We start from the raw sequence: 20,595 nt of genomic DNA on the forward strand, positions 1-20,595 counted from the left end.
TCTCTCTCTCTCTCTCTCTCTCTCTCTCTCTCTCTCTCTCTCTTTCTCTCTCTCATATTCTTTTTTCTCACTATACATTCACTTATTTTCTCTGTTAAATTCAGTCATTTCATTTTACTCTTTCGTTGGTTATCATAATCATAAGAAGCATCAGATGTGGTGTGCAAGAGAGACAACTGCGTTGGTATGATTATGTGTTGTGTATGGATGAGGACAGCTGTGTGAAAAAAATGTCACACCCTAGCAGTAGAGGGAACCTGTGGAAGAGGTAGACCTAGGAAGACCTGAGATGAGGTGGTGAAGCACGACCTTCAAATGTTGAGCCTCACCGAGGCGATGACAAATGACTGAGTCCTTTGGAGATATGCTGTGCTTGAGAAGACTCGGCAAGCCAAGTGAGACCATAACCATGGCCTATGCCAGTGCAGCATAACCAGCTCATTTAAGAATACCCTTCAATCATTGGGCAATAAACTGCGCTTGTGAGGACCTATTGAGGCAAGTGAAGTCATTGTCATGGCCGATGACAGTACTGCCTGATTGGCACCCTTGCTGGTGGCATGTAAAAAGCACCATTCGAGCATGGTTGATGCCAGTGCCAGCTGACTGGTCCCATGCTCATGGCACGTAAAAAGCACCATTCGAGCGTGATCGCTGCCAGTGCTGCCTGACTGGCTCCCATGCCAGTGGCATGTAAAAAGCACCATTCAAGCGTGGTCGAGGCCAGTGCCAGCTGACTGTTCCTGTGCCAGTGGCACGTAAAAAGCATCATTTGAGTGTGGTCGATGCCAGTGCTGCCTGACTGGCTCCTGTGCTGGTGGCACGTAAAATGCACCATTCAAGCATGGTCGATGCCAGTACTGCCTGACTGGCACGTAAAAGGCACCCACTACACTTTTGGAGTGGTTGGCATTAGGAAGGGCATCCTACTGTAGAAACTTTGCCAGATCAGATTGGAACCTGGTGCAGCATTCTGGCTTACCAGCCCTCAGTCAAATCATCCAACCCATGCCAGCAGTCAAACCATCCAACTCATGCCAGCATGGAAAGTGGATGTTAAATGACGACGATGATGATGTTGATATGATTGCTGTAAGAATAACTCATTTGCAATACTTTATCTTTTCAACATCCTCTAACATTCACCATTCCAAGGATGCTCTCTGTGGCTTTCAACTATCTGTCATGCAGTTTTCACTACATACGGACTATTTTAATCTCCAAATTCAATTTAATGTTTTTGATTCTAATATATTTTAACTCACATCTTGTCACCTTTGCCTCTGTTTAGTTTGGTTAATAATCATTGCTCATCACTGTTTACTTCTCCTTGCTCCAGATATAGTTTTAAAGCTCTTCTGTTCATTACATTGCATTAGTATTTAATTCTTTAGTTTTAGTCATTACTTTCAAGACCATACTGGGGCATTACACCACCTTCAATTCTCTACATCAGAATTATACTTTTTACATCTAGTAACAGATCACACTCATTTTAGTTTTTTTTCTTGCACTTGTAGAACTCTTGCTTTCATTTTCATACATGATCACTTCTATAAAACACAATTGTCACAATGATGTGTTTTTGTGTTAGTAGCAGTGACTATTTGTTGCTTGTTTCACAGCTGTAATACTAACTGCAAAGCAGTCACATACATGTAACTGTAAGAGTCAATATCTGTTCTTCACAATTTACACAATTAATATATACATTTACTTTACATTCTCGATCATTTTGCAATATATTTTCCTCTCACTTTCACCTGTTCATTTAATATAAAATGCTTGTCATTTACAGATTCATTTATTCAACTTCAAGTTTTTCTTATATTCTCTCACCCCCCTTATTGTTCTCATATCCATACCATGCTACATGTAAACTGGAGATTTATCATCCACCATTGTATTTTTAAAAAGTTGGAATCTAAAATATATATCAATGATTTTTTCTTACAGATTTTTGGATTACCTCTCTGACTTGTGCGTTTCCAATCAAGTTGCAATACCTATTACTCAAGAACTAATATGCAAAAGTATTCTTAGCCCAAATAATGCAGATATTCTCATTGAAACTCGGTAAGATGTTTGAAAAGCAGTTTTTATGAAGATTGTATATATGTCTTAAAATGTTTTCTAAAAATTTACTCCCTGTCATATTGTTGAAAATGGTGCTCACACTTTTATTAATAATTAATTTATCTAGTAAGTTGACTGATGACTCTGTAATATATCAAATTTAGTAATTAGTAGTTAAAAATTCAGTTCATGTCAATGTAACCATTGATTTTTCTTTTCTGAACTTGAAAACATAGTTACATAAAACATGGAGTTATAGCTGTACATTGAACTTAATCACTAAACCTTAAAGGTATTTTGTTAAAGCTTAAACATTGTTTGCTGTCGTCTCTTTCTGCCTTTTCTACTGCTGCTACTGTCACCTCTGCTCCTTAGTAAGGCTGGTCTCAACTCATTCTCCTAACTCACTCATCTCCCTTCCTCTGATCATTACCCATATTGTTTCTCCCTCCCCCAATTCCTACACTAATCATTGACCCAGTCTTTCCTAAAGTATCAACTTTCAGGAAGACCTTCCCTATTCATGATTTTCTACATCCTTTAACTTGGAACTGCTGAGGAGGAATATAACTGCATGAGTCTTACTGGCTTGGAGAGCCTTCAGACCAATCCCAATAAAAAAAAAAATTGATCAAAATAAACTTACTTCTTGCCTTTAAAATTGTGGCCTACATTACAGATGATACTGCAGTGCTATGCTTAAATAGTGTTATAAATTCATTTTATATCAAGTAACTTTTTTAGTCTACTTCCCAGTTATTAATTTCTATTCCCTATTGCTACATAGAGAATTTTCTGACATTTCCAGGTCCTTTTCTCCTCCATGTTTAGCTTTAGGTGAGGCAGAATCTATGAAAAATGTTTAAACTTGTTTGTCTTGTTTCTATTTTAATCAATTAAGACAATAAATTGAAACAGTTACATCAGTGAATAACCATTTGAGTCATTTAAAGACATGCACAAAATCAGTGAAATTCACTTTCCATTTATTTCTTGAAGTGTCAAAATTTTTGTTGCACCACTGTTACCTGGGTCCTGACACATTTCCACTATGACAGTGAGCAGATTGCAATAACTAGAAAAGTGAATTTAACAGTTTTGTGAATTTAATAGCTTTTCCATTAAGTAACTGCTTCAGTCTCAATACATGGCCTTAAGTCAAATCACTTGTCCGATAGGTAAAAGTCTGAATTATATTGAAATATTTCTTTATTATATTTCTTTATTATTTTTTCTCCCTGACAAGAGTTATTTTTATGAATGAGAATATTGAAAACGTTGAATTATTTAAACTTGTAATTAATTATTTTTTTTTTTTTCTGATTTTGGCAGAATTGAAAAAACTGAAGTGGAAGTGGAAGTGGAGGTTGAGATTGATGATCCTCATCAGGATGCAGGACAGGTAACCTCCTTTTTGGACACACAGGAAGAAGAAGATGTGATTCTTGTCTGGGACAATGGTACTAAACAAAAATCTATCCGTGAGCTAGCTTATGAAAAAGCTGAATGCATTGACAATAATGACAGAGATATTCTAGAATACTACAGGTAAGTCTGGATTCCAATAACCAGACAAATATGACAATAAATGATCACCCACCCTCCTACCTTATGAAATAATCTAACTAAGAAGCCAACAAGGAAGCAATTTCTACATGACTTTTTGACATGCTATAAATAGCAAACTTCCCTTGAATCAGAACCCACCATTTTAGAGAATTGGAAGGACACATTAGATAATGTAGTCCAAGATGCTGCTATAAAGTTGAAATAGTCATACCTGGAAAGCCTTTAACCAAAGGTCTGCTTGATCAGAGTTGATCTGGTGCTGAACAACAACATAGCCATACTATAACAGAGGACAAACCTAAAATATGTATTTTAAAACATCCTTCTAATTAATAGCAACTTCAAACCAGTCATTTACATATTTTCAGAATTAATATAAAATAATTAATATTATATGAAGAAATATTTTAGGTTCTTCAGAATGTTCATGATTAACAAATGTGCGAATTTTAACAAATATATATTTGTTAAAATTCATAATTTCTAGAATTTTTTTTATTGAGATGTAATTTTTATCATATACTCAAGGAAATAAGGTGGTAAATTCACAGAAACATAAAAGAATTGGATAAACTGCCTTATGGTATATTTTTTAGCCTCTTACATTGCAAGTTCATTTCCTGCTCAAGCCAACTTTGCCTTACTTTCTTAATAAAAAAAGCATGAGTCTAGAACAGTGGACTGGTGATATTATTATTATTACTATTATTATCATTATTATTATTATTACTATTATTATTATTATTATTATTATTATTATTATTCAGTAGTTTTATTTTTATAACGTACTTTCACTTCACTACCGAGCGCAGCTCTGTGCGCCTTGGGTATGTGCTGTGGTTTGCTGTGGTGCTCTTATGTTTACTGTATTGAAAGTGTTTTGCGTATTATTATTATTATTATTATTATTATTATTATTATTATTATTATTATAACATCAGATAGCATACTTTGTGGTATTTGTCCTGCTGCTTTGTATTCTGAGTTTAAATCCTGTTACAGTATAAACAATCGAGAAACTTAATTCATTGCCTAGTTAAACACCACAACCTGGATGAACTTCAGATCCCTTTAACAGTCTTTTCTGTTGCAAGCATTCAGGCCAAGCCACCAGTTTAAGGACAGCTTCCTTCACTCCCCACAACCTGCCTCAGAGGCCTTGTAAAAGGTAGGAAGCCGTGGGTACTACCTTTCTTCCCAAATAAGCAATGAGAAAAAGAAATATGTCACCTTCAAAATTTTATCTCATAGTCATATTGTCAACTATTCCTTGTTAACCAAGTATTTTGTTTCTTTTTCTTTCTCATATTTTGAGTTAGGATTTTAGATGACCCAGAAAACTGAACCTTGCATGAAATATGCTTGCATAAGTATGCACTTGATAAACGAAGGTGGAAATAGTTGAAATTGTGATACTTTCCATCTTTGTTATTATCCTTTTCATTTTAGTCTGTTATTATTCAAACACTTCTGCAATGATTGAGATGGTTTCATGCCATGGTTTGTGATCTGCTGTTTGTTCTCCCTAGGTTTTCAGGTCACTACTAGTCCTTTTAGTGGGCTATTTGAATTGATCTTTATAACATCACGAGAAACAATTACAGGATCTTTTGCCAGTGCTAAGTTGACTGCAAAGGATCTGTTGGAGAAAGGCTGCGAGCTGGCTGAAACGTTATCATGCCAAGCGAAATGCTTGGCAGCATTTCATCTATCTTCATGTTCTGAGTTCAAATTCCGCCTAGGTTGGCTTTGCCTTTCAACCTTTCGGGGTCGATAAATTAAGTACCAGTTGCATACTGGAGTCGATCTAATCGACTGGTCCCCTCCCCAAAAATTTCGGGCCTTGTGCCTAGAGTAGAAAATTATCTGGTGGAGAAGTCTGGTTTTACTCATATTATCTGCATTTTTATTTAAAAACAAATGCATGTTTCATTTTTAAAATGAGCGCCTTCATACTTTCATCATCCTTTTCATCACCCTGCTCAACACACAGTGTTGGAAACAATGGGATGTGATGTTAAGCTTTGGATTCAGATTTGACTCTGAGCATCCCTTACAGCTTAAATATTTGGGTGTAAGCAAGGTAATCCATTGAGGATGCTTTGAATCATATTTTAGTGTCAAAAGAAAAAGAAACTTTGGATAAAGTAGCTGGAATACATAATTTCCACTCCCTCCCCCAAAATAAACAAAAGTAATAATAATAATAATAATAATAATGTTAATAATGGTTTCAAATTTTGCCACAAGGGCAGCATTTTGAGGAAGGAGGCAAGTCAATTACATCAACCCCAGTGTTCATCAGGTACTTAATTTATCCTGAAAGGATGAAAAACAAAGTCGACCTCAGCAGAATTTGAACACAGAACATAGCAACAGGTGAAATACTGCTAAGCATTTAGTCCAGCATGCTAAGAATTCTGCCAGCTTGCCACCTTAATAATAATAATAATAATAATAATAATAATAATCATAATAATAATATTTTCTGGTACTTAATTTATTGACTCTGAATGGATGAAAGGCAAAGTTGACCTCGACAGAATTTTAAACTCAGAATGTAGCAGCAGACGAAATACCCTTAAGCATTTTGCCCGGCATGCTAACAATTCTGGCAGCTCAGCACCATAATAATAATCATAGTAATAATAAAAATAATAATAATAATAATAATAATCCTTTCTACTAAAGGCACAAGGCCTGAAATTTAGTGGGAGAGGGCAAGTCAATTACATTGACTTCAGTGTTACACTGGTACTTAATTTATCAACCCCAAAAGGATGAAAGGCAAAGTTGACCTCAGTAGTATTTGAACTCAGAACAAAATGTCGCTACGCATTTTTCCCAGTGTGCTAATGATTTTGCCAACTTGCCACCTTGATGGTGATGGTGGTGGTGGCAGTTGTTGTTGTTGTTTCAACTTTTGGCACAAGGTCAACAATCTCATGGGAGAGAGTAAGTCGATTACATTGACATAGTGCTCAACTGGCTCTTATTTCATCAACCCTGAAAGGATGAAACGCAAAGTGAAATCTTGCAATCAGAAGTCAGAAGTGCTGCTAAGCATTTTTTCCAGCAGAGTAATGATTCTGCCAGCTTGCTCCCTTAATAATGATAATAAAAACAGTAATGATAATAACCCCTTCTACCATAGGCATAAATCCTGAAATTTTGGGGAAGGGGCTAGTTGATTACATTGTACCTGATGTTCAAGTGGTACTTAATAAGTCATCATGACAATTCCGTGTACTAAGTTTACTTAGTAAACTGAATCTGTAACATAGTTTTGATTTTCTCTTTTTATATTATTGAAATAATTAAAGAAAAAGCTTAAACATTACAAATTTCTATGTAAACAAAATTATATTTTATTACATTTATTATAGTTATTTCAATTTTATCATATTTCTATTTCACAGGCACCAGTTAGATCTGTTTTCACACATGTGCCTGGACCGACAATATTTGGCAATTGACAAACTTAGTACACAGCTTGATATTGAACTGATTCTGAAGTAAGTTTTATATTTAGGTTTCTTAACTATTGTAAATAATTAGATGAAGGATTATATAATATTGTTATACAATATATTGTATTGCAATATCTGTTTCAACATCAAGAATCTTGCAAAACAAATACACAAATGATTAAATAATAATTTTTGTAAAGATATATTCTGAAGATGATATTATGAAATAATATTCTCAAAGACAAAAATTTATTTATCAGTAATCTATATTGAGAGATGCAGTTATTGTGATGTAGGTAATATTATGTTGCATCCAAGATTCAAGCATAATGTTTTGTATAATGAATAGCCTGACTTGGAAGAACAAATGAAATGTATGTCAGAGTTTATCCTTGTTTCCTTTGTATCTTACAATATTTCTTTAGGTGTATGGAGGATGAGATGCTGTCAAACGATATCAGAGCATCTTTTTGTCGTTTGATGCTACACATGCATGTGGATCGAGACCCTCAAGAGAAAGTTACTCCAGTCAAATATGCCAGACTTTGGTCAGAAATTCCTCAAAAGATTCTGATTGAAGAGTGAGTAATCTGAATTTAATTTCCAGTATTGCTTCTTTAAAAATATCTATCTCTGTATTAACCGGAATTTGTAGGCTAATAGATAAGATTAGAACTGAGATTACTTTGTTGTGAAGACCCAACATAGAATCATAATGATTTGAACCAACAAACATCATATGTCCTTTATCTTAGACAATGTAATGGCTTTGAACATACAGACTTAAGATTTACATTGAAATTTTACATTTATGAGCAAAACATGTACAAATACTATTTCTCAAACCAACAGTTTTTGTAATACTAAAGAACATTGGTAAAATATCATGGAATGATGTTAGATTTTTGAATATAAGATTCATGGCCCAGGTTTAATAAAAATATCATCAGTAGGTCTCTTTGTAATGTTGGAGAAAATTTCTGATAGTTAAAGAAACCTGAAAAGAACAAAAAAAACACCACTATTTATGCAAAACAGTGACAAGCTTCCAATGAACTCATGAAGTAGAAATTAATTGTTGCTTTCTTTAACAGTTGTATATTTATTTACTGTGCAGTATTCTTAGGTTCCAAGCAAGGCTGAGGAGAATTCTACTCACATGTCTGATTTTATTTTTAATAAAACATTAGTGACAGTAAATACATTATCCTTCATTGGAGTTGATTATGGTTTTCAGTAGTGCTTAAGGTCACTACTGTGTAGATGTTAACAAATTCCAGTTTCAGTTAAAATAGAAGAAATGAAATTACAAAAATATATCCTATAAATATAATCAAAAGACATGGACCTCAGTCGATTTGCTGCAATAAAATGTACTCGTTACATTCATTTAAGTGTGGAGTTAGGAAGGCCCGTTATGTCATGAGAAAATGTACTCAGTGCAGTCTGGATAATACTTGTGTTGGGAAGGGTATTCAACCATAGAGAACAAGGCAAAAATGAAACTAACAAGTGAGATGTGGTCTCTTGAGGTATCTACCGAGTACCAAGAAACATACCCAACCCATGCCAGCAGGGAAAGCGAATGTAAAACAATGACAATAATGATTACATTGATGACAAATATTTTTTCATTGATAATATTTCTGATGTAATTTACTTTTATTACATTTGATCAGTTATGAAACACTTCATAGTAAAGATATTGAAAAGGAAAAGGTTAAAAGCAGATTTGCATCAACCATGAAATTTGTAGAGGACTATTTATCTACAGTTGCTGCCGATACTAGTTGGTTACAGAAAGACAGATTCCAGAATGAACTTACTTACGAGGTAATAATCAACTTGCTATAATTTTTTACAACTTTGTATTTATCTATTTGTTTATTTATTTATTTTTGGAGGCTTTTTCTTTCTTCTCTTCCACCTTTACCCATTCAGGCATAATGCAGTGTTATTCATGGAGAGATTAATTAATACTACAGATTATTATCTAATGTATTGTGTTTACTAAGTCTTTTTACATGAATTTTTTAAAATTTGATCTCTTCGGTCAAGAATATTCATTTATCTCACTGTCATAAACACCATCATTCCTCCCACCACAACATGTGTGGATAGTGTAATAGACTGACTTGAGAAATATCTATTAAATATCAGAATAAATTAGGAAGTCTAATGATGTTTGCTTCTGATAGGATCCTATGGAGGGGATGCTTCGGTATTCTACACCTATGACCCACCCAGGAATAGTGGGCAGGAAAGATGGATGCACAGATGGATATCTGCATATATGCAAATATATGAATAAAAGAGGCATCAAATTGGCAGAATGGCTAGAGCATATGGCAAAAAGTGTTGCAGTATTTGTTCTAACTCTCTGTACTCTGAGTTCAATCCTGCTATGGTCAATTTTGCTTTTTATTTTTTCAGTGTTACTCAAATATATAATCAATCCAAGACAGTGATTAGTAGAACTGATAGAGAATCAGGTGCCAGTATTTGTCACAACTCTTTGTATTCTGAGTTCTTGGATGGTAGACTTAATCTGACCATGTGTTTTAACACTACCACTTGGTACTTGAGGTCCTCTAGTCAAATGATGCCAGGTCTCTGGTTTAAAGATTTCTTCCTAAGAGTCTTGGAGGCCTTAGGGGTGGGGAACAGTCATGCATGCTCCCCTTCCATTCTTGAGTAAGCAGTAAAAAACACAACTTTTCTTAAATTTTTCTGTTCATCTAAAAAGTAGTCCTAAATTAAAATGATACTGTTTGCTAGATTTGTTGATTCTGAACTGATTATTATATTATTTATATATTTAATTTCTGTTGCACAATTGGTGTTAGTTGATATCCACAGTTTTACAATTACATTTATTAAAGTGACTGCTATTAACTAAGCCTTGTTGTTTTTCAACTCACTTCAGAGGGAAAAGGAAAATGCATCATAAGAAAACGATTTATTAGATTGTGTAGTTAATAAGTTCACTTCACAACCACATGGACTTAGGTTCAATCCCTCTGAACAGTGTTTTAGGCAGTGTTTCTACTACTGTCTCAAGCTAACTAAAGTATTGTGTGTGTGTGTGTGTGTAGGTTGTCATTTCCTCTTCTCACATGAGATTGAGTGAAAAAATGGTGATGTTATGTTTACATTCCTAATAAACATTGATGTCCCATAACTCTGTGCTCTCAAAGTTGTGGATTAAAAAATTCCTTACTTGTAAAACAAGAGTTGGCAATTACAATCCAAATTCTACCAGCATAGAAAAATGAACATAAAACAGATAAGCAAATTAACATGTTTTAGGCTTCCATGCAGTTTCTAAATACCATTAGTTCCAGAAAAGTTTTGTTTTTGCTTTATTGATGTCATTATGTTTATATTCCTAACAAAATAAAAGTAATCTAAGAAAAATTATTTAGCATGTTTGTATCTACCAAAAGTGATACTAGATCTGTTATTGAATTATTCATAATTCTTTCTCTAGGTTGTGAACTTGGCCAAACATCTGATCTACTTTGGATTTTACACATTCAGTGATTTGCTTCGTCTTACAAAGACATTACTAATTATACTTGATTGCACTCCCAGTGAACAGAATGTTCGAATGAACAAACTACTTGTTGATGGTAAGTATGTAGTGAAATATAGTTTTACAACGCCAAGTTGTATAGCCTTTTAAACAAAAATGTCATCTCACCTATTAATGTGTAGATAATCATAGTATCTCGAAAAATTTAATCTTCATGTACTGATTCAAAAGAGTGGTTTTCCTCTTCAAAGCCATGGGAAATTTAAGTTCAACACCACTAACTTACAAAATATACATGCACCACTCTTGCTGGTTACACTTCCTAACAATTTCTGTTTTTAATGGACATTGATTATTAAGCTTCTTAACTAAGAACACAATGTATTCCCAATCACAGGATACAAGATTTTAATCCTTTGACTCAACACCTTTGAGTTAAGCTTTGCTTTGTGCATTCTTGAGATTCATGTAATGATTAACTTTTAACTTAAAATGGTTTAAACTCAGTTTGTTTTCTTGAATAGTACTAAAATCATACATCTTATATCTTGTTATATGCTTAACATGTTTGGAAAAAAAAATGTCAGCTATGAAAGGTGCACTCTAGAAAATCATGAAATTGTTGAATAGAAGTATGTTATTTTGATTATAGGAAAATATTCCTTAAAAACTTACTGGCAAGATCCCATTAAGATCAAAATTATTTTACCATCTGTTTTGTGAATTATTTGTGAAACTAAATGAAATCAAAACTGTTGTTACTTCATTCTTTATATATTATATTAATCAGAATTATCTTGACAAAGGGAGGTTTCTGATCGAATTGAGTTAGTTCTATATATTTCAATCTGATTAAATTTGTTTATTTCTTTATTTTTCCCAAAGATGTAGTCTTCTCAATATATTTTACTAAAATGTTTTTGTTACAGAATCTGAAGACAAAAGCAGCCTTCCAGCTCATTTATTAACTAAGAAAAGTGTAGACAAAAACAGCACAATTATCATGGACACAAAATTAAAGATTATAACCATACTTCAGGTTGTTTTTTAATGTTAATTTGACTAACTGATTTTAAATAATTTAAAATAATCTCTTACTAGAAAGTAGAATGTATTGTAAACTGTTAATTTAGGTAATGGACTGACAGAATTGTTAGAATGCCAGACAAAAGACCTTGCACCAGTTGTGGCACTTTATGTTTAGCATGAAAGGTAAAATGAACTTTGTCTTTCATCCTTCTGGGTTCAATAAAAATAAATTACAGGTATGAGTTGGCAGAGTTATTAGAACAACAAACAAAATTTCTTGTGGCTCTTATTCTGGTTCTCTGTATTATTTTGAGTTCAAATCCTGCCATGGCCTACTTTTGTTGTTGCCTGGTTTAATACCATTACTTGGTTCTTAGATGCCTTTAGCATAGCCCTCTGTTGCAAGCATTCAGAATAGGTTTCCAGTTTGAGGATACCTTCTCCTTCCTTTCCACTACTCTTAGAAGCTCTGTTAAGGATTGTAGGCTTTACCCTTCCTTCTAAGGGATAAGAAAAGTTCTGGGTTTGATGTAATTGACTATACTCTTCCCCAAAACATGTGCCTTTCTGGCTGTTAGAAATCAATATCAAATTGCAAGTTCAATTTTTTAATGGGTTTATTTAGCAATTCACTTAACTGTTCTCTCTTTTAAACTTTGAGCTCTCTTGTCATATTTTGTTTATTAATAATATAAAAAGAGAGACAGAGAGAATCCTAACTACATTGGTAATATGCCTGCAACATTAATTGTGAGGAATATTCTGTGGATTAGTCTTGTATTCAAAGTCTTGTACATTTAAGTTGATTATTAACTTGTTATAGCAGTGTTCTAAAAATCATCAGTTTTATGTTAGTATTGCAATCCTCACTACTAATTTCTACCTACTTTAGCAATCCAGTGAATTCAAACTGATGGGGAACTTTTATGTAGTTGCACTTCCTGATAGAAACAGCAGCCAAATTTTCCTCATATTGTATTCTATTGTCTTAAACAAAAATGTAACCCTTAAATAATGTAACCCTTGAAATAGAATTTCCAAATAAGAGACAGGATAGTGATGACTGGAATGCCATTGATCAGAAGATCTGCAAGATCAGGACAAACATGGAGATGAGAACCATAATAACTCTGCTGAATTGGTCTCTTTCTGTTCTTGACAATTCTGCTTTCAATGTGAAGAGCCTTTTCTATAGAACATTGATACTGGGACAAGAAATGAGGAGTATTTCTGCCAAGGTACTGATACTGTTCTACTGAATCTTGTTTTGGTTAGCCACATGTCAACTCTGATCAGCCAGACTTATGATCAAAGGTATTCCAGTCATCTAACCCATCTGTTATTAAGTAATATTATGTATCTAGGATTATATATATTTAGGTGACTGCAAGTAAGCAATCATTAGATCACCAGATAGATTTCAGGGTTAAGTCATAAATTACCAGTCTAGTACTGGAATCAGTTCTTCTGTCTCCTCACTTGCTCTCATTTTCACTCTGAAAGAAATCACTTGTGCTCAGACCTAGGAGAAAAGGACTCTGTCAGGTTTAAAATACCCAAGATAAGCAGTATGTCATTGCAGTACCCCTGTGTGTGTCACAACATTATCTCTATGACTTCATTAGGAGTTAAGGGCCTAAGAAAGGAAGGAAGAAGGACTACATTATCTCAGATATACTTTTTTTTAAGATAGTCACGTGAGTTTGAGGGTTGATTTACTGTTGTTTTTAGCAGGTTGAGTGACCACATTGATGCCTCCTTGATTGTAACAGTTGTAAATATTAGAGGCAGTGGATCACCATGTTCCCTTTATTGTTATTTCTACCTGCAAGATAGCAAAAATCAGTCATTGCAAATTCTTTCCTGATTTTATTACAGTTTATTCTTCATGTACGCTTGGATTACAGAATCACTTGTTTGTTGACCATATTCAAAAGGGAATTCCTGGAGAAAACTGATGGAACACAAGGTCTTTTATATATTTATATTTTTCTTTACCCATTCAATTTTCTTAGTCTTATTTCTATTTTTCACATTTTGCTTTTGACTTCTTTAAGTTCCAGCATGGAGCGTAGACATTAATTGATTAGGACAATGACAATGATTTCTTTATAAGTTCGTTTTGACTAGAAATCTTGATTTTTTTTTTTTTAATATTAGTGCAGATACACAGAGACAGAAAACATTAAGAAAGGAAAAAATATGTGACTCCTAAGTCCAACACATCACTTTATAATATTTTTGTATACCTTCTTTCTTATTGTATACTATTTTTGTTCCCATTCAGCTTAAATATACATATGCATTTTGATCAATCAACGTGTAAAAATACAATACAACTTATATTAAGCATCAATGATATCACTTTTATTATAGAATATGTGTTCAGACTAATTTCTATATTTACGAAATGGTTCCTTATGTATGGTTTCAGTTAAGTATATACCTAAGTTTAGTGTGTACTGACTGTTTATTGTACAGTAATTCATAGTCTCCACAGTTTATTGCCAGTCCAAGCCTTGTGAAAGGATTTTGGTAGATGGAAACTGAAAGTAGGTTATCATATATATGTGTGTATGTGTGTGTATTTTAGTCTCCTTGCCTTGACTTCATGTGGTAGTAGTAAATGAGTGTCACCATCTTGCAAGCAGTATCTAAATCCTGCCTTCGCCTATTTCATTTCCAGCCTTCTGTGAAAACTTGTCTGGTCTCTCACATAGAGAAAACAATTAGTCTTAATACATGGTATACTTAAAATTTAATAACAGCTGTTAGTAGAAGTTATTTTTAAATATTTTGAAAATCATGTCAGGATAGAACAAATAAAGATGAGATTGAAAGTACCAAAATGTGTTGGTGCATTGATTTTATTGGCGGTGATTTTCAAAATGTTCATATTTTGGAGGAGACAGGCAAACAGACCTAAAGCAGATCTGGAGTAGAAAATGTATGTTACTAATGAGGTTGCAAATGGCGACAAAAGGACTCTGATGAACTTAGCTCATTGATTGACTCAACAATTAATTAAGCAATCAATTAGTTTACTGGTTGACTAGTTGACAAATAATAATGAAAGAAGTGAAACAGAACCAGTGTGTGTGTATATTATTGGCATAATGACCCTCCCAAGATAAAAACAAAACCTTTTTCAACACTTAAGTTCACATCATGAGTCTTGCAAACCAAATACAAAAACATAAAATTTTGTACAACTGTATATATTTTAATTCTGTTTGTGAGATACTTGCTCTCTGACAAGCAACCAATTAGCCATAAAACATACAGGAAAAATATTTATCTGTGTGTAAAGAGAATACTAAAACGTATTTTGATGAGTTTGCTTTCCACAATGAAGGCATTGTAAACTAATCTAAATTTATCATAGATACCTTAATACATATGTTTTTGCATAAAATATTCTTTCTTTTTTTTTTCTTTTTTTTTTTAGCACTGGGTTTTGACAACGTAGCAGCTCAAGCGGAAGATGTCTTTGGTGGGAGGTTAGATTCTATTTATTTTAAACTATTATATTATAGATGTATAAATTTCATTGTAATATTAAACTATTTTCAGCCATAATAACAAAACTTGGACATACGGTTAGGTGTTACGCTGTCTCTAGCAATTAGGACAAACTGCATATTATCATAGTTAAAACTCAAAATTAGCATATTTAATGCAATAAGAACTAAGAAAGTGAATTACGGTTAATTATGTAGTGAGGAAAAGACAATACAGTTCAATAATAAATACTGTTTTACTTATTCTGACAAGTACAAGAGACAACTCCAAGCATGGTTTGGCCTTATTAAGCTTCAGGAAAGCACAGATTGTGTATTATCATATATTGGTTTGGTTCTACATAAGTTTAGATATTTGTTTTACACAATATTCTATTAGTTTGGCTGTTCATAATAGATCACATAATCAAATTCATGGGCCATAAAAATCCTATTGATTTTACTGTAATGTTCATCTGACGGTAAAAAAAAACATACTTAGAAAAAGTCTATTTAAACAAAAACTTTACAGTATTTAAAGTAATATTTTAAGAGAAGCCTGTGACAATGATTGCAACGTCATTGTGAAGTTAGCTTTGCAGCCATTGATTCTAGGTCCAAACCCACTATTATATAATATTATATTATGTGGGTGTGTGAGTGTGTTATATTTTGCTGTATGTATTGGTAAATGATACTAATGTATGAACATCAGTGAAAAATGGTTTTCTTTAAATTCCTTGTTACTGAGATTTCCTTGGTATTCACTGTCAGAATTGCAATAAATCAGCTGGCTCATTGGAAACTTGAAACTAATGTGGCTCTTGTTCACAAACTATGATATAAAATAATACAAAGTACATAGATAAGTTGTTAAATGGAAGACTCATTCACAAATACTTCACCATTATATGTATATATTCAAATATACAATTGAATACATGACATCATGATATTATAGCATATCAAGTGTAAAAGCAATAACAGGATGTAAGTTAATGGCTTACTGTATTTATGGCATATAAGATGCACTGTTTCCAAAAAATGTCTCAAGAAAATTGCCCTGGATCGTATATGTGAAGGTGGGCATCCCATAAGCTAACAATACTATATACTTTAATGCACTAAAAACATTTTTCTTGAATGTACACTGCTGAGTTTGGGGGTGCATCTAATATGTCTGTGTCTTTTATGCCATTAAATACAGTACATTACTTTATCTTAAGTATGATGTTCAAGTTTTTTATGTTAAGTGAGGGCTGATATTGATAGTTGATATAGTGAGTGATGTGGTTTAGTTATCAGCTGATTGGATTGAGGTTTGAGATAGTAGACAATGAATAGAAATAAGGTAAAGACCTCCTTCGATCATGAATGACCATGGGATTACACCTAGAAAGTTACCCTCTGAAGCACAAGTCTAGGCAAGGTTGTTTATGGAAGACCAGCAGTTGCCCATGCATACTACCCTCACCTCTCCATGCTACCAATGTTATGGGAAAGGCAAAGGTCAATACAGCTTGGCACTAGTGATGCTGCAACTCATTTCTATAGTTAGGTGAACTGGAGCAACGTGAAATAAAGAACAACACATAGCCTGGTTTTGGAATCAAACTCACTACCTCATGACTTTGAGCCCAATGCTCTAAGCACTGAGCCATGTGCTGTGCTTTCACATGAATAGAAATAATAGACAAATACTTGAATGAAATTATTTATTATATTTCTTTATAGTAAAAACCATGAGTTAAAAATGTTAATGTATTATAAGATTATTATTATTATTTTTATTTCATTCCAGTTCTGAAACAGCGGAATTAGATTTAGATGGACAAGGTGGTAAGATGTTTCTCCGGGTTCTTCTTAACCTGGTGATGCACAACTATCCTGCAGTTGTATCAGGAGCTCTCCAATTACTCTTCAGGCATTTTAGTCAACGGCAAGAGGTTCTTCAAGCTTTTAACCAAGTACATATCAATTTTACCTTTTTCAAATGCCTTACCTCTCTTTCTGGATGATTTCATTTCATAATTTTGTGTGTGTGTTTGTGTGTGTGTGTGTTTTAGAGATGTCAGTTTACAGCAGTTAGGTCTTTAGCTTTCTCAGATAATAAACTTGCTTTTTAATTGTAATAAACTACCTTCCTTCTTGAGTCATGCCAACTCGCAAGGGCTGCTTTCCCAGTTTCATGGCGTATATGTTCCACACCTGCATGGGATACTCGTCCATCACAGGATTACTCATTTTTGCCAGCTGAGTGGACTGGAGCAAAGAAAAATGAAGTGTTTTGCTCAAGAATACAACACATTGCCTGGTCCAGGAATTGAAACCACAATCTTAGAATCATGAGTCCAATACCCTTTTTTTTTTTTTTTTTTACTATATTCCAGTCACAGTATCAGTCAAAGTACTGGATTAGATGTAAATGAGTAACCCACCACCCTCAAAAATGCTGGCTTAAATTAGGAACAGTTAAATTTAATAACTTTTAATTTCAAATTTAATTTTTCAATGACTGAAAACTGAGATTTTGACCAATTTTGCATTACTGCCAAGGTAAGTAAAACTGATTATAATCTTAGTTTTTCTAAAATCAATTTCTTTGTTTCTAAGGTCCAACTATTGGTGTCTACAAGCGATGTTGAAAACTACAAACAGATTAAACGAGATTTGGATGACCTGCGCTTGTTGGTTGAGAAATCAGAACTGTGGGTGTATAAAGCTAAACCACCAGATGGCAAAAAGAAGAAAGCTGCAAAAGAAGAAAAAGAGGGTGGTTCAAAAAAAGTAAAATTTCAATTAACTTTTTTCCTTCCCTTTAATGTTATTTAACTTTTTTTTTTTTCTCTATTGTGTCATTCATTCAATTTTATTGTTCAAACAGAATGTAAGATGTCTTTTTTTAAAAGTTTCTCATAGCTCATAACCCCCAATTATTTTATTAAATCATGAAATAAAGCAATGAATTGTCATGCTGTCCTAGACCAGCTATAATCAAATAGACTTATGGCGTACATGTAATCAGCTGAAAGACTTGGTACAACTCTTCGATCTATTGTCCCAGACATAGCATGGTTCTACTGCATACTTCGACATTTTGCATGTTCTTGTACTGGACATTCATAAGGTTCGACCACCTGAAAGGCTTTGCCTAAATTGCAGTGCAATAAGATCAAATTTATAACTGCATGGTTGTTTGGAAAATTTTTTGACCAAACAGCCAAGCCTGTATATTCTGTCCATAAAAAGATGGAACCTTGTCGTACTCCATTGGGGAAATTACAAATTTTGTGTGTTGCTTTTGTGCATTACATAAGTTTGGTATCCAGTGTTTTGTGTCATTTCTTAAGGAGGTGTTGAATATTTTGTGTAAGTAGCTGGCAGGAAATGGAATCAAAAGCTTTGCTGATGTTAATGGTAGTTTTAATGTTGCAGTTGAGGTTGTCATGTAACTTCTATGTTGTATAAGTTATGTGGTGATTGAATGTAGTAACCTGAATATATGTTGGATTTAAAAGAAGGAGTGTGTGGATTATTGATGTGAAGTGTGCAGACAAAGTGATAGGTTTGTGTGATGCGGATTTTCCAGAGGATTTTGCAGGGCTTCAGAATTGTGATGATTTTGCCCAGTTTTCAGATTATGGGGATTTGGCAGTGTTGGAGTAAGAAATTATAGATGTTGGTGAGTGCAATGATTCCTCCAGGCCCTAAGTGTTTTGGTATATAATTGTCTGTTTGTCAAGTCCTGAGACAGCACAACCTGCTACAGTTAGCAGGCAGATCTCTTTCAATATTTCCCCTACTATCTTAAAAATATAAAAAATATGAAGTTATTTAAAATGTGATAAATTTTGGGCACAATGATAACCAAATTCTGAAATTAATAATAAAATCCAGATATCAAGAGATGTTCTTAAACATATTTATCAGCTTGTATTTTGAAAAACGCTTTTTTAACAACTTTCTCATTTTACACATATATCTGTTTGCATTTCATAACACAATTTTTCTTCATTCTTTAGGAAAAAAGTGAATCTAAAATGCGAAAACAAAATGCCTGGGTGAGTTAAAGTTTTCATTGGTTTTTACTTTTAAAATTTTCATGAATAAAACAGTATTTAGAAAAATTAAATTTATCTATTAATCATTTTCAGGCTGCATATAATTTGTGAGCCCTTATTTTTATATAGAACTGCCATTTTGTTTTTGTCGATTCTTCCAGCACATACTGTTGATACTACATTCTACTCATGTTCATCCTCATGCAGTATAAACACTTCACACTAGACTTGCACTAGCTCTGTGAACAGAAATATTGAGAATATCCATCAATGGGACTATAACAAGCTTGTCTCTATTAACAATGCAAACACATAATTACCTTATGTACCAATGAAGTAGTTTTGTGCCAAACTTTCTCTACAAATGAACAACAAACAGATAACTAAGATCCCTTGAATTCACTTCATAGTTTAGTCCTCAATCTCTAATGATCTTTCAAAGCAACATCACACATATGTGATATTATCAAAACAAAATCATAATGACTAGATTAACTTTTCAGGTTTAGAAAATGATTTAGCTTGGTTACTTGCTGAGTCTACAATGCACAAGATCCACATGGAATATTGTTGCAGTTACATTTACAAATATCTAAGTAAAGGCCAGCCAACTGATTGGCAAAGGGTCACTCAACAATGCACTACAACCACCAACACATAGCAACATTGTTTCTTCTTTCTGTCTTTTGTTCAATAACTATTATTTACACCACACTTCTACCTGTTTGACCTCCAATCATTCTGAGAGAACTACAATGGAAACTTTAGAAAATTAGGAAAGCAGTACATATAAAGCATATCACTAAGCTAATCCAATCAGTAAGCTCAGTGTTGATATCAGTTCAATTGGACTTTCCTATACTGAAAGGTAAATTTAAATAATAATTTATAATATTAGTAACCCTTAATTTAGAAGTAAAACTTTAAATCCAGTCTTGAATTGGAGGTGTGCGTACTTCCCAACCACATGGTTCTGGATTCAGTTCCACTGTGTGGCATCTTGGGCAAGTGTCTTCTAGAGCCTCAGGCTAACCAAAGCCTCATGAGTGGATTTGGTAGACGGAAACTGAAAGAAGCCCATAGTATATATATATATATATATATATATATATACACACACAAGTGAGTGGACAAACAAAAGAAGGGCACTCAACAAATTTATTGGGAGTTACATGTATGGATCAAAATATTTTGATTAAAATTCATTGGTACTCTTGAGTTTCAAGCACGACACTAGTCTTGAGCCATTTTGAATTTGAAATTCAAAATCAAACGAATGACCATGGGATTGCACCTAGAAAGTTACCCTCTTAGGCACAAGTCTGGGCAAGGTTGTTTATGGAAGACTAGCAGTC

At 33.5% G+C, this 20,595-nt stretch overlaps 1 protein-coding gene across 1 annotated transcript in view; it reads left to right on the forward strand.

The window, feature by feature from the left end:
* Positions 1-20,595, forward strand: part of LOC106882671 (inositol 1,4,5-trisphosphate receptor type 1) — a 314,426-nt gene that overhangs the window by 203,069 nt on the left and 90,762 nt on the right. The window contains exons 16-27 of the mRNA XM_052978577.1: positions 1,957-2,076; positions 3,409-3,624; positions 7,065-7,160; positions 7,541-7,696; positions 8,795-8,948; positions 10,606-10,747; positions 11,580-11,689; positions 13,558-13,648; positions 15,128-15,179; positions 16,981-17,146; positions 17,793-17,966; positions 20,262-20,315. Of these exons, the coding sequence (XP_052834537.1) occupies positions 1,957-2,076; positions 3,409-3,624; positions 7,065-7,160; positions 7,541-7,696; positions 8,795-8,948; positions 10,606-10,747; positions 11,580-11,689; positions 13,558-13,648; positions 15,128-15,179; positions 16,981-17,146; positions 17,793-17,966; positions 20,262-20,315 (1,531 nt within the window). The remainder of the gene's footprint in view (positions 1-1,956; positions 2,077-3,408; positions 3,625-7,064; positions 7,161-7,540; positions 7,697-8,794; positions 8,949-10,605; positions 10,748-11,579; positions 11,690-13,557; positions 13,649-15,127; positions 15,180-16,980; positions 17,147-17,792; positions 17,967-20,261; positions 20,316-20,595) is intronic.

This window comes from Octopus bimaculoides, chromosome 2, assembly GCF_001194135.2.
Source record: "Octopus bimaculoides isolate UCB-OBI-ISO-001 chromosome 2, ASM119413v2, whole genome shotgun sequence".
Lineage (NCBI taxonomy): Eukaryota > Metazoa > Mollusca > Cephalopoda > Octopoda > Octopodidae > Octopus > Octopus bimaculoides.